At 43.6% G+C, this 27,900-nt stretch overlaps 1 protein-coding gene across 1 annotated transcript in view; it reads left to right on the top strand.

Annotated features, from left to right (window-relative positions):
• The window catches only part of PLCE1 (phospholipase C epsilon 1), a 217,648-nt gene that overhangs the window by 62,125 nt on the left and 127,623 nt on the right, over nt 1–27,900 (top strand). The window contains exon 3 of the mRNA XM_038764430.1: nt 1,608–1,924. Coding sequence (XP_038620358.1) covers nt 1,608–1,924 — 317 coding nt within the window. The remainder of the gene's footprint in view (nt 1–1,607; nt 1,925–27,900) is intronic.

The raw sequence follows: 27,900 nt of genomic DNA, 5'->3' as shown, positions 1-27,900 counted from the left end.
CTCTCCATCCCCCCATCTTACCTCCTTCCCTTCCCCACAGCACCTGTATATATGTATATATGGTTGCACATATTTATTACTCTATTTATTTATTTATTTATTTATTTATTTATTTATTTATTTATTTATTTATTTATTTTACTTGTACATTTCTATCCTATTTATTTTATTTTGTTGGTATGTTTGGTTCTGTTCTCTGTCTCCCCCTTTTAGCCTGTGAGCCCACTGTTGGGTAGGGACTGTCTCTATGTGTTGCCAATTTGTACTTCCCAAGCGCTTAGTACAGTGCTCTGCACATAGTAAGCGCTCAATAAATGCGATTGATTGATTGATTGATGATGATGATGATGATGATGATGATTATAACATCCTGTTATATATGATAACCCACTCCTGAGTCCTGCAAAAATTTGAGTCAGTGGTACTTCAAAGCAGTTGGGATGTAGTTGTTGTCATAATTATTATTATTATTAATAATAATAATGATGGCATTTATTAAGTGCTTACTTTGTGCAAAGCACTGTTCTAAGCATCAGGTTGTCCCATGGGGGGCTCACAGTCTTAATCCTCATTTTACAGATGAGGTAACTGAGGCCCAGAGAAGTTAAGTGACTTGCCCAAAGTCACACAGCTGACAGTTGGTGGAGTCAGGATTTGAACCCATGACCTCTGACTCCAAAGCCCAAGCTCTTTCCACTGAGCCATGCTGCTTCTCTATTATTACGATGATTATGTTTGTTCTAAGTGCTGGAAAAGAAATCCAACCCAGTCCTTGTCTCCCATGGAGCTCATAGTCTTACAAGGAGGATGAACAGGTATTGAATTCCCATTTTACCACTGAGGAAACTGGGGCCCTGACAGATTAAGTGACCTACCCAAGGTCACGCATCAGGCATGTGGTGAAGCTGGAATTAGTACTCAAATTCTCCTTCTCATCTCTCACCCTGTGAATTTGTATTGTTTGGCTCATTATGAGTGCACTGCCTCAATGTTGGTAAGGGGATTGCATTCCAGGACCTTGTGGTAGGTGGTTTTTGTCCCACCATTTGATGTTTAAGTATGACTGGAAATGGATATTGATCCAGAGGGGCAAGAAACCAGATAGGCTGCTAGCATTAGGTTGTTATCTTATGAAAATCTCTGAGGGATGAACAGGATCGGGTATTGCATCCCTTTCACAGAAGGGAAACTGAAGCCCGAGAGGTGAAATACTTTTCCAAAAGTCACCTAATCAGTGGGAAAGCCAGAATTAGACTCCAAAACTCCTCCCTGCCAGGCTCTTCCTCTAAATGTATTTATTTATCTTGATGTCTTTCTCCCCCTCTACACTGTAAGCGGGTTGTGGGCAGGGAGTATGTCTACCATCTCTGTTGTACTCTTCCAAGTACTTAGTACAATGCTCTGCACACAGGAAGTGCTCAGTAAATACCACTGATTGATTTCCCTCTATGTCATGCAGCTTCTAAGTAGAGGAGAAGACAACAGCATTGTCTCTAGGATGGCAGTAAGAGTATCATGTTTAAATGATTGTGGAAATGGGAAATGTCTATGGAAAATGAAGAGAAAACGTCATGTGATCATTTCTGTTTTGTTTTGTTTTGTTATAGCACGCCAACTGAGCCCCTCCATGGCAAGTTCAAACACTCTCTCCTCCAATGGATCCGGGTTCAGTAAAGAGCTGATAGAACTGCAGTCCCTCATTCAGTTTCCGGAAGAGGTTGCCAGCATTCTGACTGAGCAGGAACAGAATATCTACCGGAAGGTTTTACCTATTGACTACCTCTGCCTCTTAACCCGGGATTTGGGAAATGCTGAATGCCAGCATGAACTGCCATGTATCAAAGCCTCTTTATCTGCATCTCTTCTTCCGTCCCAAAATGGGGAGCATAACCCTATTGAAGATCTCGTGACAAGATTCAATGAGGTAAGACGTTGTGCATATTTTTATGTGATTGTTTCTTCCTTTCAGGGCAAACACGAGCATTTGTCCTCTTCCGCTGAGAAAAATAAATACCCTTCGACTAAATACCCATTCCCAGATTTTCAAAGGGATAGCCAGAACATCCAACTTGTACATCCCAAGTGCTTAGTACAGTGTTCTGCACATAGTAAACGCTCAATAAATACGATTGAATGAATGAATGAATTAGATTCCTGGGGGGGGGGGGGGGGGATATTTGAAGTAGATGCAAACTTCTTTCACTTTCAAGTAGAAAAAGAAAGAAAAAAATGAACTGTAGCGTGACATTTCAGAGGAGTAAATTGAAGAGAAAATATTTAATCAAATCCATCAAAAAACTAAAATCTCTACTACCCTTGTATTTTACCAAATTAAATAATTGTCTTTTAGCTTGATATTCTTCTTACCCTATTCCATCATTCATCCTTTTTTCACTGTCTAGATTTATTTGTAGTCATTTAATTTTCTTTGTGTTGGGCTGTAGTCTTGCTTATGTGCTGATTAACTTCTCAGGTCTTGTCTGGAGCCTCACTATTTTTCTTATCCCCCATGAAGATTCTGAATTTGAAGAAAATAATAGGCTATCCTTGCATTATACGAGCTAATACTGCAGAAGCTTTTGTGAACTAAAGCTGTAATATAAGGTGAAGCTAGATTTATATTTTAAAAGGGGGACTGTTCCAGTCCCCTTTTGTTCTGATCCACTCCTGCAATTTGGTTAGCCATGGTCAATCAATCAGTTGTCTACATTAAGCATTTATTTTGCAGACAGCACTGTACTAAGCTTGGGAGAGTGCAGTACAGTTGGTAGACATGATCTCTGCCCTCAAAAAGCTGAGTAGTAGTAATAGCATTTAGCAAGTGCTTACTATGTGCAGAGCACTCAATTAAATGCTGGGAGAGAGTACAAAGGTGAAAATTAGATGTGGTCGCTGTCTCTAAGGGGGTTCACAATCTAAGACTTACAAGGGGGAAGACAGGAGACAGCAGGAATGATGAAACACTAAAACACATCGTGGATAAATAAACAAAATAAAAACAAAACCAGTAGGGTGCTGAGGCTAGAGGAGAAGAATGTCAAGCACCTTGGGGCTCAGAGTTTAGGGCATACCAACCGCCACCAGTCTTCGTGGGGTTTTCTGGAGGCTTCATGCTGTAGGTACACATGGGAGCAGCTTTTATCTTTGGCCCGGCAGGCACTCTGGTAGCAGGGACTCTCGGAAGCAGGAGGGAAGGGGGCAGCTACCATGGATGCTTTCATTGGCAGTGATGGAGGGGCCCCAGAGTGTGTGGAAGACAGAATTAAAACGAGTTATAGGTAAGGGAAGCAACCATGTATAAGTATATGTACATAAGGGTGCTGGGGCTGGGTTGGCTCCGCCACTTGTCAGCTGTGTGACTTTGGGCAAGTCACTTCACTTCTCTGTGCCTCAGTGACCTCATCTGTAAAATGGGGATTAAGACTGTGAGCCCCCATGGAACAACCTGATCACCTTGTAACCTCCCCAGGGCTTAGAACAGTGCATAGTAAGCACTTAATAAATGCCATCGTTATTATTATTATTATGACCTAAGTTCTTAGAGGTGGAACTAAGTGCACGAATGAAGCAGAAAGGAGTGAAAATAGGGTAAGGGGATGAGAGCAGATGTAGTTTCAGGAGGGCTTTGAAGAATGGAAGAGGGATGTCTGTTGGATATGTCGGGAGAAGGGATTTCCAGGCTGGAGGGGGAGATATTCATTCATTCAGTTGTATTTATTGAGCGCTTACTGTGTGCAGAGCACTGTACTAAGCACTTGACATGAGCAAGGGGCCAACAGTGGATAAGATTAGAGCAAGGGCCAGTGAGTAGGTTGGTTTAGAAGAGTGAATGGCGCAGGCTGGGTTGTTCAGTGCTTAGAACAGTACTTTGCACATAGTAAGCGCTTAACAAATGCCATCATTATTATTATTACTAGAAGAGCAAGGATAAAGTATGGGGGAGAGAGGTGATTGAATGGCTTGAACCTGATGGTAAGGAGTTTCTGCTTGACATGGAGATGGATTGGCCCCTTCGGAGGCATTTTCCGGAGTGGAGACGTAGCGCAGAACATTTTTTTTTAGAAAAACAACCTGGGCAGCAGGATGAAATATGGACTGAAGAGCTTAGAGGCTGGAGGCAGGGAGGTCAGTGAGGAGGCTGATTCAGTAGTAGAGATGGACTATTATAAGTGATTTTAACCAGAACCTCGGCCTGGTCTTCCCAAGCCAAGCTTAAACCCATGTACCTAGCATTACTGCCCATCCAATTCCATCTTAATTTAGCTCCTTGCTTCAGATTTGAGATCAGATTTCATAGAAATAACAGGATCACAATCAACAGAGAACAATTGTGAGCCCCGTGTGGGACAACCTGATCACCTTGTAACCTCCCCAGCACTTAGAACAGTGCTTTGCACATAGTAAGCACTTAATAAATGCCATTATTATTATTATTATTATTATTAACCATTTAAAGCTAGGAGTTTTTAGATTCCAGCAACTAAAGACCTTCCTGTAATCTAGAGAAGATCAAAATATGTCTTTCGACTTCTTGAATGATCTTGGATAAGAACTGTTCATTCATTCAATCATATTTATTGAGCGCTTACTCTGCACAGAGCACTGTACTATACATACCTCTTTAATATCTCTTTCATTTAGTAAGAGCAGCATGGCCTAGTGGCTAAAACACAGGCCCGGGAGTCAGAAGGATCTGGGTTCTAGTTCTGCCTATGCCACTTGTCTGCTGGGTGACCGTGGGCAAGTCACTTCACTTGTCTGTGCCACAACTACCTTCTCTGTAAAATGGGGATTAAGAATGTGAGTCCCATGTGGGAGTGGGACTGTGTCCAACCTGATTAGCTTGTATCTAATGAGAAGCAGCGTGGCTCAGTGGAAAGAGCATGGGCTTTGGAGTCAAAGGTCATGGGTTTGAATCCCTGCTCTGCCACATGTCTCCTGTGTGACCTTGGGCAAATCACTTAACTTCTCTGAGCCTCAGTTACCTTATTTGTAAAATGGGGATTAAGACTGTGAGCCCCACGTGGGACAACCTGATCACCCTTGTATTCCCCCAGCGCTTAGAACAGTGCTTGGCACATAGTAAGTGCTTAACAAATACCACCATCATCACCATCATCATATCACGTTCGTGTAAAAAGTGCTCCTGGCTGCACTTGTTATTTATGGGGCCTACTGCTATTTTTGCTACTCCCCCTTGACGTCATGATTTTCCCCAAATCTCTGTTCTGAAACAGTGACTTTATTGCCAAGTCCTGAAGAGCAGGCTGGTTGGTTTTATGCTGTTTTTCAACTGTCCCATTATGCTACACAATATTAGGTTGACTTCATTGTATCTTTTTTTAAAAATGGCATTTATTAAGCGCTTACTATGTGCAAAGCACTGTTCTAAGTGCTGGGGAGGTTACAAGGTGATTAGGTTGTACCACAGGGGGCTCACAGTCTTAATCCCCATTTTGCAGTTGAGGTAACTGAGGCCCAGAGAAGTTAAGTGACTTGCCCAAAGTCACACAGCTGACAATTGGTGGGCCTGGGATTTGAACACATGACCTCTGACTCCAAAGCCCGGACTCTTTCCACTGAGCCATGCTGCTTCTCCATCTTCAAAGTGTTTCTTCTTCTGTCCATCTGTTCATGGTTTCTTCATTCCAGCACACTATAAAACAATTATTTGAGTAGTCTCTTCACTTGCCCTATTTACTCAAGGAGCGCTGCAACGAGTCCTGCATTGTTAATATGGGGGAGCTGGTGGCATTCCGGGATCTCATTGTTTGTGTTCCTGTCTTTCCATTTGATGACACGGAGATGGCATTGATGAAAGCAACTTCAAAAGGAAGGAGTTGTAGTATGTGAAGTTCCATTGGACAAGGCTGAACACTAAATTGCTCTATAAATCTAAATTCTAAGGCCATGTTGACACTGGCCTCTACCAGTCTTTTAAGAAATATACGTGTCTTCTGGATTCAATTTTCTATATCACTGTGACTACTTTTGAATTATTGGACTATGTGACTACTTCGGGTAGCAGACTTCAGTGATGCATTCATTAGTGTGTTTTCCAACGAAATACTTTGCTATGAATAGGGTTTACCAACTCTGGGCTGCTACATATCTTCATTCCTCTTCAGATTATGAGAAGCAGCGTGGCTCAGTGGAAAGAACCCGGGCTTTGGAGTCGGAGGTCATGGGTTCAAACCCGGCTCCACCAAATGTCAGCTGTGTGACCTTGGGCAAGTTACTTAACTTCTCTGGGCCTCAGTTACCTCATCTGTAAAATGGGGATTAAGTCTGTGAGCCCCCCGTGGGATACCTGTATATATGTATATGTGTTTGAACATATTTATTACTTTATTTATTTATGTATTTTACTTGTACATGTTTATTCTATTTATTTTATTTGGTTTATATGTTTCATTTTGTTGTCTGTCTCCCCGTTCTAGACTATGAGCCCGCTGTTGGGTAGGGACCATCTCTATACGTTGCAAACTTGTACGTCCCAAGCGCTTAATACAGTGCTCTGCACACAGTAAGTGCTCAATAAATACGATTGAATGAATGAATGAATAACCTGATCACCTTGTAACCTCCTCAGCGTTTAGAACAGTGCTTTGCACATAGTAAATGCTTAATAAATGCTATTATTATTAGGCTGTAGCATTTTGCTGTTATTGAAAAGCTCAACATAATACTACTACTGATAACAATCACTGTGATGTTTGTTAAGCACTTACTATTTGCCAAGCACTACTAAGCACTACTTGGGAAGCAGCGAGGCTCAGTGGAAAGAGCCTGGGCTTGGGAGTCAGAGGTCGTGGGTTCTAATCCCGGCTCCGCCACTTGTCAGCTGTGTGACTTTGGGCAAGTCACTTAACTTCTCTGTGCCTCAGTTCTCTCATCTGTAAAATGGGGATTAAGACTGTTGTCCCGTGTGGGACAACCTGATGACCTTGTATCTTCCCCAGCGCTTAGAACAGTGCTCAGCATATAGTAAGTGCTTAACAAATACCATTATTATTATTACTAAGCACTAGGGTAGTTACTAATTAATTAGCTCAGACACAGTCCCTGTCCCACAGTCTAAAATCCCCATTTTACAGATGAGGAAACGGAGGCCCAGAGAAGTTAAGTGACTTGCCCAAGGTCACACAGCGGGTAGGTGGGGCAGTCAGGAGTAGAAGCCTGACTCCCAGACTCATAGTGTTTCCAGTAGGCCATGCTGCTTCTCATGCCGCTGAGAAGCAGCGTGATTCAGTGGAAAGAGCCCGGGCTTTGGAGTCAGAGGTCAGGGGTTGAAATCCTGGCTCCACCAATTGTCAGCTGTGTGACTTTGGGCAAGTCACTTAACTTCTCTGGGCCTCAGTTCCCTCATCTGTAAAATGGGGAGTAAGACTGAGAGCCCCCCATGAGACAACCTGATCACCTTGTAACCTCCCCAGCACTTAGAACAGTGCTTTGCACATAGTAAGTGCTTAATAAATGCCATCATTATTATTATTATTGTAACCCTAATTCTGATTATCTGCAGGTCTCCTTTTATGTATGCGTCTAGAGGACTCTCTTCATCTCTAGGCCTGCTGATGTTTGGAATGTATTCAGATCCAGGTTCCACGTTCCTAGTGTCCTTCTTAGGTGGTGAGCTCCTTGAGGGGCAGGGACCATGTCTAATTCCAACTTCCCAAGTGCTTAGTACAGTGCTCTGAACACAGTAAGCGCTCAATAAGTACAATTGAATGAATGAATGAATGAACTTGTGAATCAAACAATGGTATTAAAGGAGTGCTTACCCAGAGCACTGTACTAAGTGCTTGGGAGAGTGGAGTACAACAGAGTTGATACACTCATTCCCTGCCCACGAAGAGTTTACTGTCTCAGTGGGGCTGGGGTGCTGGCATTTTCTCCCAATGCTTAGAATGCTACTCTACACACGGTAGATGCTCAATTAATACTATTACTACTACTACTCAAGCACAGATGAAGTTAAGCAGAATACGACTTAGCACAGTCATGTTTTATTTTGTGAACAACGGGAGAAGGATCAGCTTCTCCAAGTCCTGTACGGGCAGCCATAATAATAATAATAATAATAATAATAATAATAATGGCATTTGTTAAGCACTTACTATGTGCAAAGTACTGTTCTAAGCGCTGGGGGGGGAAACAAGGTGATCAGGTTGTCCCACGTGGGGCTCACAGTCTTAATCCCCATTTTACAGATGAGGTCACTGAGGCCCAGAGAAGTTAAGTGACTTCCCCAAGGTCACACAGCAGACATGTGGCGGAGTCGGGATTAGAACCCATGACCTCTGACTGCCAAGCCCGTGCTCTTTCCACTGAGCCACCCTGCTTCTCACTGCCATATCACTGAGGAGTAATCTCAGGGTCTTGGTAGACTTTTTAGGTTAGTCAACTTTTTTTATTAGGTACAAAACCCCTAGTCTAGTGATGCTGCCATGTTTTGTTTTGTTGTCTGTCCCCCCTGTGAGCCCGTTGTTGGGTAGGGACCATCTCTATAGGTTGCCAAATTGTACTTTCCAAGTGCTTAGTATAGTGCTCTGCACACAGTAAGCGCTCAATAAATATGATTGAGTGAATGAATGAATACTTTTGTGAAGTCTTATTAACTTGCTTTTAACTGCTCCAGCAAAGCTTATGTTCACTGTTGTCCCACTGTGGTCTGAAGTTTATTCTGTGTTTTCTTTTCAGTAATTGTTCCTAAAGGATTCTGGCTAGAATCAATAGTATGTATTGATTCCGACTCTGTGCAGAGCGCTGGGGGAGTGTTTGGGAGAGTACAGTGATCCCGAGAATCTAGCAGGGGAAAAAGGCAATAAAATGTGGATTCTTTACAGAATCTAGGGGTTTCTGAAGATGACGCAGCTGAAAGAGAGACCACATGGCTCAGTGGAAAGAGCATGGGCTTTGGAGTCAGAGGTCATGGGTTCAAATCCCGGCTCTGCCAATTGTCAGCTGGGTGACTTTGGGCAAGTCACTTAACTTCTCTGTGCCTCAGTTACCTCATCTGTAAAATGGGGATTTTACAACATCTCATCTGTGAGCCCCCCGTGGGACAACCTGTTCACCTTGTAACCTCCCCAGTGCTTAGAACAGTGCTTTGCACATAGCACTTAATAAATGCCATCATCATTATTATATCCTTCCATGCGAGAATGGCTAAAGAGACCGAGGTGTGATCCATAATCTGTTTCATATTATGTCCCCCTAATTATAGTTCCTTGCTTTGACTCTACATTTGCAACTTCAGTACACTTGCTATTATTTCTGAGTCTGCCTCTAACAATTCCAGTCTTCCCAAGATTTCTGGTCAAGGAAAGCCACCCATTCCTGATTCTTTTCATTCATTCATTCAATTGTATTTATTGAGCGCCTACTGTGTGCAGAGCACTGTACTAAGCACTTGGGAAGTACAGGTTGGCAACATATAGAGACAGTCCCTACCCAACAGTGGGCTCACAGTCTAGAAGGGGGAGACAGAGAACAAAACAAAACATATTAACAGAATAAAATAGAATATATACAAGTAAAATAAATAAATAAATAGATTCTTGCACATAGAAAGACTGTTACGTTGGCTGCTAATGTCCCCCAACCATCTGGTTATTATACCATATTACTTTAGACTAGGCCTCATTGGGTCTTTACCATATCTATTCTACCCTTAGGCCATGAGCCCTCCATGGCACAGGGACTGTGTCCCACCTGATTAACTAGCAGCGTGGCTCAGTGGAAAAGAGCCCGGGCTTTGGAGTCAGAGATCATGGGTTCAAATCCCGGCTCCGCCACTTGTCAGCTGTGTGACTTTGGGCAAGTCACTTCACTTCTCTGGGCCTCAGTTCCCTCATCTGTAAAATGGGGATGAAGACTGTGAGCCCCACGTGGGACAACCTCATGACCTTGTATCCCCCCAGTGCTTAGAACAGTGCTTTCCACATAGTAAGTGCTTAATAAATGCCATCATTATTATTATTATTACTCCAGAGCTTAGAACAGTGCTTGACACATAGTAAGTGCTTAATAAATGCCATTATTATTATTATTACCCTCCCTGCTTGCTTTTTCTCCATTTCAGTCTACCATAAAGCAGCTCCTGGGATACCCCCCTGACAAGTCAGAGGTCATGGGTTCAAATCCCTGCTCCGCCAATTGTCAGCTGGGCAAGACACTTCACTTCTCTGTACCTCAGTTACCTCATCTGTAAAATGGGGATTAAGACTGTGAGCCCCACGTGGGACAACCTGATCACCTTGTAACCTCCCCAGTGCCTAGAACAGTGCTTTGCACATAGTAAGTGCTTAATAAATGCCATTATCATTATTATTATTATTATTATTATTATTATTATTATTATTATTGTCATATGTTCTGCTTTCTGGGAATGTCAGGATAATCCACACATTGGAATTCTTGACTATGGCTAATAATACCCTTATTATTATTGTCATACGTTCTGCTTTCTGGGAATGTCAGGATAATCTATACATTGGAATTCTTTACTACAGCTAATAATAATAATAATAATAATAATAATAATAATAACATTTGCTAAGCACTTACTATGTGCAAAGCACTGTTCTAAGTGCTGGGGAGGATACAAGATGATCAGGTTGTTCCACGTGGGGCTCACAGACTTAATCCCCATTTTACAGATGAGGTAACTGAGGCCCAGAGAAGTTAAGTGATTTGCCCAAAGTCACAGATCTGGCAAGCGGCAGAGCTGGGGTGGTTGAAGCTGGTAAAATGGCAGCTTTTTAAAAAAAATCTTATGGAATTCAGAGGGAAAATGATAAATTACAAAGAAACCACTTAGGCCAAACAGGAGCTCTATCATAGAAACCAGATACAGACTGGGAACAAAGACAACTAAATGTAACAATCAACTACTGTTTATAAAAAAATTTGGAATAAAGGAAGAGCGCATAAACACATGATATAAGTCTAAACCCAAATCAGCTGTTTCTGCAGTGGCGGTTGCTGGTTACAGAAGGTCCTAATAGTAATAATAATAATGGCATTTATTAAGGGCTTACTATGTGCAAAGCACTGTCCTAAGCACTGGGGAGATTACAAGGTGATCAGGTTGTCCCACGGGGGGCTCACAGTCTTTAATCCCCATTTTACAAATGAGGTAACTGAGGCCCAGAGAATAATAGTAATAATAATGGTGGCATTTATTAAGTACTTACTATGTGCAAAGCACTGTTCTAAGCACTGGGGAGGTTATAAGGTGATCAGGTGTCCTAAGGGGGGCTCACAGTCTTAATCCCCATTTTACAGATGAGGTAACTGAGGTCCAGAGAAGTGAAGTGACTTGCCTAAAGTCACACAGCTGACAATTGGCGGAGCCAGGATTAGAACCCATGACCTCTAACTCCAAAGCTCGGGCTCTTTCCACTGAGCCACGTTGCTTCTCTACTGAGAAATGTGGATAGCTCAGCACCAATGCCGCCACTGTTGGAAAAAAGCACATGCCTGCTGCCAGTGGTGTTGGAAGAAGACCTCCTTTGCTAGAGTACCCCAAATGAAAAGTCCTCTATCAATTCAGACATTCCATAGAAATAAAGGAGAATTGGAATCTGGCCAGGCCCCATTTGTGAACTGTGCATAACTTCTTTGAAAAGCTGAAAAGTACTCAGCGAACATTTTGAAGTACTGTAATTGCCCGAAAATAGCACTTTACTAAGACAGGATTCACCTGAAGAATATTTATTGAGCGCTTACTGTGTGCAGAGCACTGTACCAAGCGCTTGGGAAGTACAAGTTGTCAACATATAGAGACGGTCCCTACCCAACAGCTGGCTCACAGTCTAGAAGGGGGAGACAGACAACAAAACAAAACATGTGGACAGGTGTCAAAACTGTCAGAATAAGTAGAATTATAGCTGTATGCACATCATTAACTAACTAGAGTAGTAAATATGTACAAGTAAATAGTGTAATAAATCTGTACAAATATATATGAGTGCTGTGGGGAGGGGAAGGAGGTAGGGCAGAGGTGGGGTGATGAGGAGGAGGAGAGGAAAAAGGGGGCTCAGTCTGGGAAGGCCTCCTGGAGGAGGTGAGCTCTCAGTAGGGCTTTGCAGGGAGGAAGAGAGCTAGCTTGGCGGATGTGTGGAGGGAGGGCATTCCAGGCCCGGAGGATGACGTGGGCCGGGGGTCGACCGCGGGACAGGCGAGAACGAGGCACGGTGAGGAGATTAGCGGCAGAGGAGTGGAGGGTGTGGGTTGGGTAGTAGAAGGAGAGAAGGGAGGTGAGGTAGGAGGGGGTGAGGGGATGGACAGCCTTGAAGCCAAGAGTGAAGAGTTTTTCCTTGATTCGTAGGTTGACAGACAACCACTGGAGATTTTTGAGGAGGGGAGTGACATTTCGAGAGTGTTTCTGTGCAAAGATAATCGGGGCAGCAGAGTGAAGGATAGACTGAAGTGGGCAGAGATGGGAGGATTGGAGACCAGAGAGGAGGCTGATGCAGTAGTCCAGTCGGGATAGGATAAGAGATTGAACCAGCAAAGTAGTGGTTTGGATGGAGAGGAAAGGGTGGATCTTGGCAATATTGTGGAGAGGAGACTGGCAGGTTTTGGTGATGAATTGGACGTGTGGGGTGAATGAGAGAGGGGAGTCAAGGAAGACTCCAAGTTTGCTCTCAGAGCACAGCAGTTTACCGTTGCCAGTCCCAGAGGAAAGAGCCTAAGCATCTCCAAGAGGACTGTGGGAGCTTGACTCCACCCAAAACAACCCCTAACTGCTGGGAACTGAAGTGAATCAGCCCTTTGCCTACTGGGAAACACAGTTTTACCTTTCCTTGTCTGCAAACAATAATAATAATGGTATTGGTCAGGTGTTTACTGTGTGCCAAGTGCTGATGTGTGCTGATCAGATGGGACACACAGTCCCTGTTCCACATTCATTCATTCAATTGTATTAATTGAGTGGTTACTGTGTGCAGAGCACTGTACTAAGTGCTTGGAAAATACAATACAGCAATAAAGAGAGACAATCCCTGCTCACAATGGGCTAACAGCCTAAAACAGGGGAGACAGACATCAATACAAGTAAACAGGCATCAATAAAAATAAATAGATAAGTGATGTGGGGCAGGGAGTGGGGGAAGAGCAAAGGAAGCGAATTGAGGTGATATGGAAGGGAGGGTGAGCTATGGAAAAGGGGGCTTAATCTGGGAAGGCCTCTTGGAGGAGGTGTGCTTTCAGTAGGGCTTTGAAGGGGGAAGAGTGATTGGCAGATTTGAGGAGGGAGGGCATTCCAGTCCAGTCCAGTCCAGTCCAGCCAGGGATTGGCTGCACATCAGGTGAGATCAGGGTACATTAAGAAGATTAGCACAAGAGGAGTGGAGTGTGTGGGCTGGGATGTAGAATGAGAGAAGGGAGGGGAGGTGGGGGGGGGCAAGGTGATGGAGAGCCTTAAAGCCAATAGAGAGTAGTTTTTGTTTAATACGGAGGTTGATAGGCAACCACTGGAGGTTTTTGAGGATGGGGATGACATGCCCTGAACGATTTTTTAGAAAGATAATCCGGGCAGCCGAGTGAGGTATGGACTGAAGTGGGGAGAGGCAGGAGGTTGCCAGGTCAGAAAGGAGGCCAATGCAGTAATCCAGTTGGGATAGTATGAGTGATTGTCCTAACTTGGTAGCAGTTTGGATGGAGAGGAAAGGGCAGATTTTGCCGATGTTGTGAAGGTGAGACTGACAGGATTTGGTGACGGATTGGATGTGTGGGGTGAATGAGAGAGTGGAGTCAAGGATGGCACCAGGGTTACGGGCTTGTGAGATGTTTGGTTTTGTTCTCTGTCTCCCCCTTTTAGACTGTGAGCCCACTGTTGGGTAGGGACTGTCTCTATATGTTGCCAATTTGTACTTCCCAAGCGCTTAGTACAGTGCTCTGCACATAGTGAGCGCTCAATAAATACGATTGATGATGATGATGATGATGGGAAGGATGGTTGTGCCATCTACAGTGACTGGAAAGTTCGGGGCTCACAGTCTAAGGGGGAGATGGGGAGAACAGGTAAGTGCTCTTTCCTTTGGGCCAGGTACCTTCTCAATTCCTACTCTGCCTCCAGTAGGCAATCTGATTGGATACTTGGAAATCATCACCTCTTTGCCAAGTTGAGAAGCAGTGTGGCTCAGTGGAAAGAGCATGGGCTTTGGAGTTAGAGGTCATGGGTTCAAATCCTTCCTCCACCAATTGTTAGCTGTGTGAGTTTGGGCAAGTCACTTAACTTCTCTGGGCCTCAGTGACCTCATCTGTAAATTGGAGATTAAGACTGTGAGCCCCCCGTGGGACAACCTGATCACCTTATAACCTCCCCAGCGCTTAGAACAGTGCTTTGCACATAGTAAGTGCTTAATAAATGCCATCATCATTATTATTATTATTATGCAGTGAAATACAGCATAGTACAGTACAGATCCCCCCATTCCCTACCAAGAATACTAGCCAGGTAGGTGGCCCAGGATGAAGGTCATACTTAATTGGTACTTAATCCCCATTAGACAGATGAAGAGCCTGGGACACAGAGAAGTTGTGACTTTCTCCAGGTAACCCAGCAAGTAAGCGGAAGATCCGGATTGGAACCTGGGTCCCCCAACTCCCAGGCCTCTGCTCATTCTCTTAGGCTCAACTGCTTCTCCATCTTCAGGGTGACCCATCAGATGGATTTGCAATCAGTCCTTAGTGTCTGGTCTTCCAAATCAATGCAGAGGCATAAGTGACCAAATGATGACCCTATGTTTGCCTGTCAATCCAAAAATGGCTTGCTTCCATATGCCTCAACAATAAAAAAGAGCAAGAAAGAGAACAAAAAATTCTGTAAGGATCTGAGTAGGTTAATCCTATCAATTCCCAAATCTGACAAAATGTTCATCATGCCCAACCTCTGTGTAAGGTCGATAGTTTGTTCATTCATCTATCCATGCAGTAGTATTTACTGAGCACCTATCGTGTGCAAAGCATTGTATGAACTAAGACTTAGGGAAACAATGCTAGGATGAGAATTTGAAATCATGGTAATAATAATAATGATGGTATTTGTTAAGTGCTTACTATGTGCCAAGCACTGTTGTAAGTGCTAGGGTAGACACAAGGTAATCAGGTTGTCCCACGTGGGACTCACAGTCTTAATCCCCATCTTACAGATGAGGTAACAGGTACAGAGAAGTTAAGTGATTTGCCCAAAGTCACACAGCTGACAAGGGGCGGAGGCGGGATTAGAACCTGTGACCTCTGGCTGCAAAGCCTGGGCTTTTTCCACAAAGCTACGCTGCTTTTCTGATCTCTAGCTGATCCCTAGCCCACAAGGAGCTCAAAGAAAAGCAGTGTTGCCTAATGGAAAATGCACAGGCCTCGTAGTCAGGGGACTGGGTTCCAATCCAGGCTCCACCATTTAGCTAAACATGTGCTGAGATAACTACAATGTGATCCAGACTTCTCTATTCTAAAAACTAATTTGGGTATGTGTTATGTCCCAGTAGAGTCAATTAGGAACAAGGGGTTCGTGACTCAGCTTTACCAATGGAATAAACCACAATATTCAGTATCACAGAAAGAAAACATTTATTAATATACAGAAAAACGTCAAGCACAGTGGATGCTGCTTCTGTTAAGCCCTTAACCCAGGGGCAGTGAGATCTCTGACACTATTTAAACCGTCAACCCAGGGACATTGAGAATTTCCTATCTCGGGGTGATCATTCTTGTCCAGCGTTCAGATCCTGAATTCCTGGCCTAAGAGGTCCCTGGCGCTGGGCTCGCTGTCTGTCTTCCCTTCAGAGGATAGTGAACAGCAGCAACAGGTGATTCCCCCAGCCTTTTATACTATACTTGTTGACCGTTATATCAAGCTTAATTATCCTAATCTATCAATTACAGTTCTTAGAAGGGTCTTGCTTGGGTCCCCTGTGGGTGAGTTTTCTCATGGAGCCTATCTGTCTGGCTGGGTGGGATCACAGAAAGCAGTATACCCAACCTGACACATAGTAAGTGCTTAATAAATACCATAATAATAATAATTGTTATTATTTAATGCAAGGTACAAACTGCACTCTTCAGTTGTGGGAATGTTTTTACATTTTCCTCAGCAAAGACCAAAGTAAATAATTATTTGAGCTTCCTTATTTTTATCCTTTACATTCACGGGTGCCCTCTTTCCAACCACTTTTACTAAACCTCTTTTATAAGTAAATGGCTGTAGTTGAAGAAAATTTCATTGTGAGTTTGACACATTCTTCAAACCCATTCTTGGCCTATTTGGACATAACTGGCCACTCGCCATGGGCTTTTCTGATTCTCCACTCAGTGAGCTTTCCATTTTTTTATTAATTGATAATTGCATTTCCATTTTTCCAGGATTTCAGCAGGAGGTGTTGAGAAAGTGCTTAGTACAGTGTTTTGCACACATTAAGTGCTCAATAAATACGACTGAATGAAAGTATGAAAATCTTGGTCAGCAAAAGTCAGTCAGAACATTTTGAATAAAATGTAAGTTTATTGAAGTTCGTTTTTGCCTCCCAAATTCTGTGGCTGTCGTCTTGCCCTCCGGAGATAAGATAGCCTGCATTCATCTTTTCCAAACTAGCCAGTCTTCCATCTCATCCATACTTCAGCTTGATGCAGAGCCAGACCTAGGAACCTTGGGTCAGAGAGGAGAAATATTACAGTTTGGTTGTGTCAGCTCCTCCCTATTCAGCTCCAACCACAGTCTTCTTGAGTTCTGCCTAGCCCGCATTAGGCAATATTGGGAAATTCTGGAAACGGGGCAGCAGAAAGAGCAACTGCTGCTGCATTCCTAAATGTTCTCTCCACACGGAATCATGACAGACTGAAGTGAAACAGGGCAGATGTAATGCTGCAGCAGAAACAAAGTTAACTGTAGGTCTTCTCAACGAATGATCACGTCGTTTGCCAAATAACAGCCCTGGCTGTTTTATATCTAACTTAACACATCTAGTTTTTTGCTGTCTTCTAAAACACAGTTTCATGTTACCATCAAAAGCAGCACTTAGGGAACTAAGAAATGACCAGGGGCAGCAATGGAATGTAAATAAACATTACTGTTTCTCAGTTCAGGATTTTTTTTTTGGAACATTTAAATTGATTTGCTTTGCAAAACGATTGTTTGCCCAAGTATGTTGCTTTCAGTCCTCATTTGGCACAGTGTTCAATCTGATTAAATATCCTTTCATCCTTTTCTTCTAAAGCAAGTGAACCGTCTGAGTAGTATTGGAAAATAAAATTTTAAATGTCTGATCTTTTAAGGAAATCAGAGCAGTATAAATGCTATACCTGTAGTGGAGATTTTTAAAAAGACTCTTTCGATGAACTAGTCAAAGGGTGGATCTAAACAACATGCCTTTAATTAAAACTATGTTTCAGAAAAAGAATAATTCCCCAGACAAGAGACTTGAAATTTTTTGTTCACCTCTTGTAACATTGCCGTTTTCAAATCTACTTGTTTGTCACCCATTCTTTCCAAGACCTCTGCTCAAGAGAACCCACACCTCTCCTTATTGAAAATGCTGTAGTTATTCTAATGTATAAAGAGATATATTTGTTTTCAGTGACTACACTACATAAAGAGAGTGCCGTGGTATGTCAATAGATGGGCAATTGGCAGAGTCTGTTCTTGTTATCAAATCTGCCACTTCAGAACGTTATCTTCCTGAAATCTCTGCTGAAGGAGAGCAATTCTTCTCTTGATTTCTGCACAAGCTAGATTTTGTTTTTTATTTTTACCGTATTTGTTAAGTGCTTACTATGTGCCAGGCACTGTTTTAAGCTCTTGGGTAGATACAGGCTAATCAGATTGGACACAGTCCATATCCAACATGGGGCTCAGAGTCTTAAACCCCATTTTACAGCTGAGGTCACTGAGGCACAGAAAAGGGAAGTGACTTGCCCAAGGTCACTCAGCAGAACCCAGGTCCTTCTAACTCCCAGGCCTCTGCTCTTTCCACTAGCCCGTACTGCTTTTGCCCTTGTCTACCTGCACAAGATGGAACCAAATTCACTAAGTACAAGTGCGTAACTGCAGAACAAAGAATGAGTGATCACCACCAGCCCTCTACACCGGGTAGAAAATCACTGCTTTAAAATAATATTCTGGGTGTCATTTGGAGAAGGGCCTTTGCCAGAACCAGATAGAGAAAGGTCACTTTGAAATAGTGATCACAGTATGATTGAATTGAACATTTTTGCTAGGTAAGAAAAGTCAAAAGCCACCAATGCAAGGATATTAAATTTTAGGGAAAGGAAACAATGAAAAATGAGAACTTTAGTTAGGAATAATGGAAAGGAATGAATAAAATATTGTTTCCTCTTAGAAGCCCGAACACTTTGAGAAAATGCCATTTTAGAGCCCCACTGAAAAGGTGTTCCACAGAGCAACAACAAAAATACAGGCAACCAAGAACTCTGCATAATTGTGGGGTGCCAAGGCTGAAGAGATTGACTCTAGGACTTTGAGGAGAATCAGAGTCTTGTTGAGTTAGAATAGTTTCCCAGATGAGTGTTTCAACACCTGAATATAGGTCTCTTGTTGAATCCTCCAGCAGGGCTTAATAGAAGAAGTAAACAGGACCAGCTGAGCCTAGCATGCATCTTTTTCTTACTCCATTGGCACTGGAGACTGGATCGGACAGGATACCCATGGCTCTGACATTGCCAGTCATTAGGGAGTTTCAGAGTCTTCTAATGAAGTTTCCAAAGCAGCAATATTTATTAACCATTTTCCAGAGTCCAGACCTACTGATGATGTTAAATTAATAATAATTATAGTATTTTATTAAGTGATTGATGTGTGTTCAAAGGGCTGGTTACAGTTCATGTCCCACCTGGAACTCACAATCTAAGGGATAGAAAAAGTTGATGGCAGAAGAGATGAGAGTGAGGCACACTGAGTAGGTTGGCTTGGGAGAAACCAAGCATGTGAGCTGGAATAGAGTGGGAGACGGGAATGGGTCCGAAGGAGGGAGAGAGATAATTGAGTTCCTTAAAACTAATAGACAACAAATCTGTTTGATGTTGCCAGCGATTGGCAGCCATTGCAAGTTTCTATGGAGTCAGGAGACGGATACAGAACATGTATTGAAAAATGATACCAGCAGCAGAGTATAGTATGAACTGGGGAAGCCGGAAGAGGCAGGAAGCTCAGTGAAGAAGGCTGATGAAGAAGGGATATGACAGGGGCCTGGACCAGCGTCATGGAAGTTTGGATGGGCAGAAAGGGGTGGATTTTGGAAACGTTGCAGAGAAACAACAACCAAAAGGCAACATATGGAAGTTGTTTACAGGCATGAGAGCTGGGACTCTTATATAGAGGAGGGCTTGGGGAGGGAAGAGGAGAAGTTAAGTTTTGGACATATTGGATTTGAGGTGCCTGTGGAAGCCAGAGTTGTAGTAATAGTAGTAGTAGTAGCAGCAGTAGTAGTATGTATGTATGTGTGTATGTATTAAGCACTTATTATGTGAAAAGCACTGTACTAAGCTCTGGGAAAGAATATGCAATTGGGAGTTAGACACAGTCCCTGTCCCCTGGGGAGCTCACAATTGAAAATAAAAATTAGGGGGAGAGGAGACTGGAAACAGAGACATAGGGAAAGATGAAAAAAACACTAAGACAATATAAAAGACAAAAAATAAGAGAAGTAGCAGGCCTAATGGATAAAGAACAGGCAGGGAGCCAGAAGGACCTGAGCTCTAATCCAGGCCTGCTGCTTATCTGCTGTAAACCCTTGTGCAAGTTACTAAGCAGCATGGCGAGGTGGATAGAAAACGGGCTTGGGAGTCAGAAGATCATGAGTTCTAATCCCGGCTCCTCCACATGTCTGTTGTGTGACCTTGGGCAAGTCACTTCACTTCTCTGTGCCTCAGTTACCTCATCTGGAAAATGGGGATTGAGACTATGAGCCCCACATGGTGCGGGAACCGTGTCCAACCTGACTTGCTCATATACACCCCGGCATTCAGTATACAGTGCCTGGCACATAGTAAGCGCTTAGGAAATACTACTGAGAGCTCACCTCCTCCAAGATGCCTTCCCAGACTGAGCCCCCTTTTCCTCTCCTCCTCCCCATCCCCCTGCCCTACCTCCTTCCCCTCCCCACAGCACCTGTATATATGTTTGTACAGATTTATTACTCTATTTATTTTACTTGTACATATTTACTATTCTATTTATTTTGTTAATGATGTGCATCTAGCTTTAATTCTATTTGTTCTGATGACTTGACACCTGTCCACATGTTTTGTTTTGTCATCTGTCTCCCCCTTCTAGACTATGTGCCCATTGTTGGGTAGGAACCGTCTCTATATTTTGCCAACTTGTACTTCCCAAGCGCTTAGTACAGTGTTCTGCACACAATAAGTGCTCAATACAATTGAATGAATGAGTGAATGAAAATATCATAATAATTCTCAGTGCCTCAGTCGCCTCATGTGTAAAGCTGGAATTAAGACTGAGCCCAGTGAGCAACATGGACTGTGTCCAACCTGATTAACATGCCTCAGTGCATAGTACAGTCCCTGGAACATAGTAAGAGCATATTACTATTACAAATTTTATGATTTGTAAAATTTTATGATTAACAAATATCATAAAAAAGCCAAAGCTCTGCAATGTACTAGAGGAGCAGAATTTTGGGCTCCTTCTGGTTTCGAGTCCACAGTCACAACCGCAGCCATAATAATAGTAATAATAATGTTGGTATTTGTTAAGCACTTACTATGTGCCTACCACTGCTCTAAGCACTGTGTGGGATACAAGGTAATCAAGGTGTCCCATGCGGGGCTCACAGTCTTCATCCCCATTTTACAGATGAGGGAACTGAGGCACAAAGAAGTTAAGTGACTTGCCCAAAGTCACACAGCTGACAAGTGGTGGAGCCAGGATTCGAACCCATGACCTCTGACTCCCAAGCCCAGGCTCTTTCCACTGAGCCATGCTTCTGCTGCAGTAGCAACCGCCCCAGTCTTCCTGAGGTTTTGTGGAAGCAGCACCATCCTGAAGCTGCTTTTCTCTGTCCACTAGAGTGGTGGAAGTCAAGTTGGGTTGGAGATTTCTCAGCAGCACTAAGGAGAGCTGGGGTGGAATCCTGACCAGGCCAAAATGATGGTCCTGTAGAGAAGGCTGTTGAGGGCCCGGGATGTCACAGCGCGAAGGTCGTCGGGGCAGCAGCTGCCCACTGGTGGACTGGGAGAAAAACGTAAGATTGTAGAGCAGGAGAGAGGTTGGAGCTAACAAGGTTATCCCCATACCAATGATAGGTAAAACAATAATAATAATAATAATGGCATTTATTAAGTGCTTACTATGTGCAAGGCACTGTTCTAAGCACTGGGAAAGTTACAAGGTGATCAGGTTGTCCCATGGGGGGCTCACAGTCTTCATCCCCATTTTCCAGATGAGGTCACTGAGGCCCAGAGAAGTTAAGTGACTCGCCCAAAGTCACACAGCTGACGATTGGCGGAGTTGGGATTTGAACCTGTGACCTCCGACTCCAAAGCCCGGGCTCTTTCCACTGTGCCACGCTGCCCCAAGGAAATGAGTGTGGTCTGAAAAGAAAAGGAGACCCAGCACTGCTTCAGGTCACCCACATTTAGGGAGGGGGAGGCAGAGAAAGAACTAGTGAAGGAAAACAGAGGATTGGCCAAAGTAGTAGGGAGAACCAGGAGAGAGTTATGAGAAGCAGCATGGCCTAGTGGATAGAGCACAGGCCTGGGAGTCAGAAGGATATGAGTTCTAATTCCTGCTCCACTTCTTGTCTGCTGTGTGACCTGGCCAAGTCACTTCACTTCTCCCTGCCTCATTTACCTCATCTGCAAAATGAGGCCTTCCCAGACTGAGCCTTCTTTTTCCTCTCCTCCTCCCCATCCCCCTGCCCTACCTCCTTCCCCTCCCCACAGCACCTGTATATATGTTTGTACAGATTTATTACGCTATTTTACTTGTCCACATTTACTATTCTATTTATTTTGTTAATGATCTAAAATCAAAGCATCTAGCTTTAATTCTATTTGTTGTGACGACTTGACACCTGTCCACATGTTTTGTTTTGTTGTCCATCTCCCCCTTCTAGACTGTGAGCCCGTTGTTGGGTAGGGACCGTCTCTATATGTTGCCGACTTGTACTTCCCAGGTGCTTAGTACAGTGTTCTGCATTCATTGAGTGAATGAATGAATGAAAATGGTGATTCAATACTTGTTTTCCCTCCTACTTAGACTATGAGCCCTATGTGGGACCTGATTAACTTGTATCTTCCCAGTGCTCTTACATAGTAAGCATTTAACAAATGCCACAATTATTACTAATTATTAGGTCTGAGGCAGATAAGCCAAGGCTAAATAGTATTTCCAGGAGAAGGCAATAACCCATAGTGTCCAAAGCATCTGAGAAATTGAGGAGAATTAGGTCAGAGTTAAGGCCATTAGTTTTGGCAAGGAGGAGGTAATTGATGATGTTGGATGTAATTGATGACGTTGTTCTGATGACTTTACACCAGTCCACATGTTTTGTTTTGTTGTCTGTCTCCCCGTTCTAGACTGTGAGCCCGTTGTTGGGTAGGGACCGTCTCTATATGTTGCCAACTTGTACTTCCCAAGCGCTTAGTACAGTGTTCTGCACACAGTAACCGCTCAATACATACAATTGAATGAATGAATGAATGGAGAGGATGGTCTAAGTGGAGTCATGGAGGCAGAAACTGGATTGACCTCTAGACTGTAAGATCCTTGTGACGTCTACCCATTATGTTGAATTGTACTCTCCCAAGTGCTTAGTACAGTGCTCTACACCTTTGCTTGCTCGGAAAGGGTGGCCTAATAGAAAGAGCACGGATCTCGGAGTCAGAGGACTTAATTTTTAATCCTGGCTCATTTTGTTTTCTGCTGTGTGATCTTGGGCAAGTTACTTAACTTCTCTTATGCCTCAGTTTCTTCTCCTGTTGAGACTGTGAACCCCATGTGAGACAGGGACTGTCTAAACTGATTAACCTGTGTCCACCCCAGTGTTTCAAACAGTGCTTTACACATAGTAAGCACTTAAAAATATATATTATTAATAATGATAATAATAATAAAGTTTGAAGAAAGAAATTTGAGGCCATGGGTGTAAACAGCCCATTCAGGGAGTTTGTTCAGGAATGGAAAGGGCGAGATGGGGATTGTAACTGAGATTGTATTGTGGGGTACAGAAAACAAATTTTTTGGGTGGATAGATGTGGGCATGTGTGAAGGCAATCTGTCAAAGGTATTTATTGAGCTCTTACCATGTGCAGAACACTGTTCTAAGTATGTGGGAGAGTACAATACAGCAGAGTTGGAAGACATGTTCCATCCACCCAAGCTTATAGTGTAGAAGAAAAGAAAGAAAAAAAGAAGCATCAAAGGAGCATGAACAAGGGGGAAGAAAGGTTTATAAATCTCTATGGATCCAAAAGGAGGAGAGAGAGTGGGCTAATGGGAGAAAATAGAGGATGGTGGAAGAGTAGATGGGTGGATGGGAGGAGCCATTGGGTGGTGAAACATAGTAAATGGTTGGGAGATGGGGAGAGAGCTCAGGTGAGGGTAAGTGGTCAGAGAACTACTCCCGAAGATGCTTCTTCCCAGAGAATTACAATTAAACCAACGTTCTTGCGTTTCTTAGCCCTCATTTACTGAGATGATGATAAATCCCACTAAAGGTTTGCATGGGAATTAATAATAATAATAATGATGATGATGATGATGATGATGATGATGGTGGTGGTGGTGGTGATAATAAGGGTATTTGTTAAGTGCTTATTATGTTCCAGACACTTTTCTAAGCACTGGGGTAGATTCAAGATAATCAGGTTGTACACAGTCCCCATAGGGCTCATAGTCTTAATCCTTATTTTACAGATGAGGGAACTGAGGCACAGAGAAGTTAAGTAACTTGCCCAAAGTTACACAGCAGACAAGTGTTGGCGCCAGTTTTAGAACCCAGGTTCTTCTGACTCCTGGGCCTGAGTTCCCACTCCTAGGCCATGTTTTGTTTTGTTGTCTGTCTCCCCCTTCTAGACTGTGAGCCCGTCGTTGGGTAGGGACCATCTCTGGATGTTGCCAACTTGTACTTCCCAAGCACTTAGTACAGTGCTCTGCACACAGTAAGCGCTCAATAAATACGATTGAATGAATGAATGAATGAATGAATGAATGCTGCTTCTCCCTGGGAGTCTGGCTTCCCCCAGTAGTCCTGATGAAGTTGGGGAGAAGGATTCCTTGTTCTCAGACTGGTTTCCCAGGTTGTGCTTCCCCTGGTGGAGTGTTGGGGGCCAAGAACATGGCAAGTATTCAGTAAGTACTCGTGACTGATTGATGGGCCCAGCAGAGTTGCAGCCGGAGACCTAGATGTGGGCCCCAAGGGGACAGGGGTATGTGATAAAGCCTCATGGAAGATGCATTCCATAGCCAGGGCAGCTGTCTCCCAGTGACGAAAACCAAATCCATAGTCTCAATTTTAGTCAGAAGTCAATCAACCATCAGATCAGTGGGAGGCTGAGTGACCCTGATGGGGCTCAAAGGCTATGCTAATAAGGGAGACTTCTGTCTGAATGACATTTGAAGGAAACTAGCTAGAATGGGTGGAAAGCCTGGCTTAAAGAATCTTTGTACAGATAAACAGGGTTTTATGAGGTCGCTGAGTAACGTATAATTACTGTCATGTACTCAGCTCCTCCAGTGCTTCTGATTTCATCCTCAAATTCTGGCAGCCAAGATTTATTTCCTCCATGGAGTTTTCAGGAATTTTTTGGCCTCCCTTTCACTTCTGCTTACTTGTACAAGGCATTACTTCATGTGCTGTATATGTGTACAACGACTTCATAGACCTGTACCCAAACACTATGGATGATATTCCTTATTTTTGTCTCTTCCCTTTACCTAAGCAAACCTACATTTTGGAAGTGTTGCTCATGAAGTGGGAACAGGATGAGGAAATTCCATATCCAGTCTCTGTAGAGCACTGTTCAGAAGAGAATCAACTGTCAGTTAACACTCAGAAGCTTTTAGTAGTGCTTACGTAGTCCTAATGCTTTAGCTTGAGACTCCTGAAAAGCTTTATTTTTAATATTACATTATTCCGTGCTTTGCAATCTCTTCTGTGCCGTTCTTTACAGAAGCCTGCAAGTGCATTCAGTGTTGCTATGGACAGAAAGGCAAACATGAGGCAGAATTATCCAAAGTCACGCAGTGAGATTGAGCAAGAGCAGGACTAGAACCCATGGCTCCCAGGTTGGCATCATGTTGCTTAGTCACTGCACCCCTGGTGTTTCCTGGTGAAAGCCAACACCCCTCAAACATTTACGTGTACAGATGAGACGTAAACACAGCGTCCTGACTTCAGAAGAACTCTGTATCGCTCAAGGTGGATTTCGAACTTGAGTAACAAACAAGAGGATTTTGATTCTCATCCCTTGATGCAAAAGGGATTTGAGCAATTTCACTGAGGCGTTTTCTTTGACTTGCTTCTCTTTGAAAGGGTTACGTCACTTCTTCCAGCCAACCATGCCATAGGGTGTCCCAGGAATCAATCAGGCTGAGCACAGGAAGCCTGGGTTCACCCACCCCTGTAGAAATATTCTGGGGATTTGTCTCCTGGAGATGAATCCCTTACTACACCTCCAAATCCACACCTCCACAGGCCAAAGGCAGATCCTGTCAACAACAAGAGCAGGTTGAAGGCAGAGGGGTAGGAGGCACCAGAGGCTGAGCAGTTGAAGATGACAGTTTAGGAGGGAATTAATCAATGGAGAAGAAGTAGTCAATCAAAGGAAGAGAGGGTGCAAGGGTTTTTATAAGGTGGGAAGGGAAAGGATCAGAGGTGCAGGTGGACGGGGTAGATTTACAAAGGGGGCCTGACATCTCTTGACCCTTGATGGCTGAGAGAGTTGATGAAGTTGATGAAGCCAGAAGTAGCTAAGATCTTCCTGGCAGCGGAGTTGTCTCGAGAAGGGTGTAGGAATAAAGCTAGTTGAGTCAGCCTAACTTCCTCTATGATCTACTTCCAAGTCCTTAGAGCTCGTACAGTGTACCATTCTAAGTGGATGTTCAATATGTACTGCTTTGGAGTCAGAGGTCATGGGTTCAAATGCCGGCTCCGCCAGTTGTCAGCTGTGTGACTTTGGACAAGTCACTTCACTTCTCTGTGCCTCAGATACCTCGTCTGTAAACTGGGGATTAAGACTGTGAGCCCCCTGTGGGACAACCACATCACCCTGTAACCTCCTCAGCACTTAAAACAGTGCTTGGCACATAGTAAGCGCTTAATAAATGCCATCACTGTTATTATTATTACTACCCTAGAGAAGCAGCATGGCTCAGTGGAAAGAGCACGGGCTTTGGAGTCAGAGGTCAGGGGTTCAAATCCCAGTTCTGCCAATTGTCAGCTGTATGACGTTGGGCAAGTCACTTAACTTCTCTGGGCCTCAGTTACCTCATCTGTAAAATGGGGATTAAGTCTGTGAGCCCCCTGTGGGACAACCTGATCACCTTGTAACCTCCCCAGCGCTTAGAACAGTGCTTTGCACATAGTAAGCACTTAATAAATGTCATTGTTATTATTACTACCCTACAATCATACCCGCACACCTCTAGTTCTATGCCTCTACGTTCCTCAGTCTCGCAGTCCCTTTTCTAGAATAGATTTGGCAGCATAGTTGTCCTTGAGAGGGAAAGGGCAACGAAAGCTGCACACAGCCCAGGAGCGTGTTCTCATTTCTTTCTGCAGGATTCAGAGGGGATGATGCATCACGACGGTTGAGCACAAGCTCATTTCAGAAGTAGAGCTAACCACGATCCTCTTTTGTTTCTTTCTGTTTTCTTATTTGTCTCTCTTTTCTTCTCATTACCCTGATGTTTTCTCCTCTCTCTCCCCTTCTCTTCCGTTCTCTCTTCATGCCTCTCCTAGATCTACCTTCTTCCCCTGCATCCTTTTTCCCTCTCCTCCTCCTCTCTCCCTCTGTTATCTTTCTCCCTTGCTTTCTTCCTCTTGATTCCATTCCTTCCCTTTATTTTGGCTCCCCTCCTAGCTCCTCCAGCAGGTAGCTAAAAAGGTTAAGATGGGCACAGTCCTGACCACATGATGTACACAGATGTTTTGTTATGCAGTTCTGTTTGATGTTTTTTGCATCTGCCTGTATTTTCACTCTTGCTTCTTCATTCATTAATTCAATTGTATTTATTAAGTGCTTCCTGTGTGCAAAGCACTGTACTAAGCACTTGAGAAAGTGCAGTACAGCAATACAGAGTGACAATCCCTGCTCACGACGAGCTCACAATATGAGGGGGAGGACCATCTCTATATGTTGCTGGCTCATACTTCCCAAGTGCTTGGTACAGTGCTCTGCACACAGTAAGTACTCAATAAATATGATTGAATGAATGAATATTAATATAAAAAATAAAATTACAGATATCATCAATCGTATTTCATCAATCGTATTTATTGAGCGCTTACTATGTGCAGAGCACTGTATATATACATAAGTGCTGTGGGGCTGGGAGGGGGAGAGCCAAAGGAGCATGTCAAGGCAACACAGAAGGGAGTGGAAGATGAGGAAAAGTGGGGCATAGTCTGGGAAGGCCTCTTGGGAGGAGATGTGCCTTCCATAAGGCTTTGAAGTGGGGGAGAGTAATTGTCTGGTGGATTTGAGGAGGGAAGGCATTCCAGGCCAGAGGTAGGATGTGGGCCAGGGATTGGCAGCGAGACAGGCGAGATTGGGGCAGAGTGAGAAGGTTAGCACCAGAGGAGCAAAGTGAGTGGGCTGGGTTGTAGAAGGAAAGAAACAAGGTGAGGTAGGAGGGGGCAAGGTGATGGAGTGCTTTAAAGCCAATGGTGAGGAGTTTATGTTTGATACAGA

The sequence above is a fragment of the Tachyglossus aculeatus genome, chromosome 22 (assembly GCF_015852505.1).
Source record: "Tachyglossus aculeatus isolate mTacAcu1 chromosome 22, mTacAcu1.pri, whole genome shotgun sequence".
NCBI classification, from domain to species: Eukaryota; Metazoa; Chordata; class Mammalia; order Monotremata; family Tachyglossidae; genus Tachyglossus; species Tachyglossus aculeatus.
This window is presented reverse-complemented; position numbering and strand designations above follow the sequence as displayed.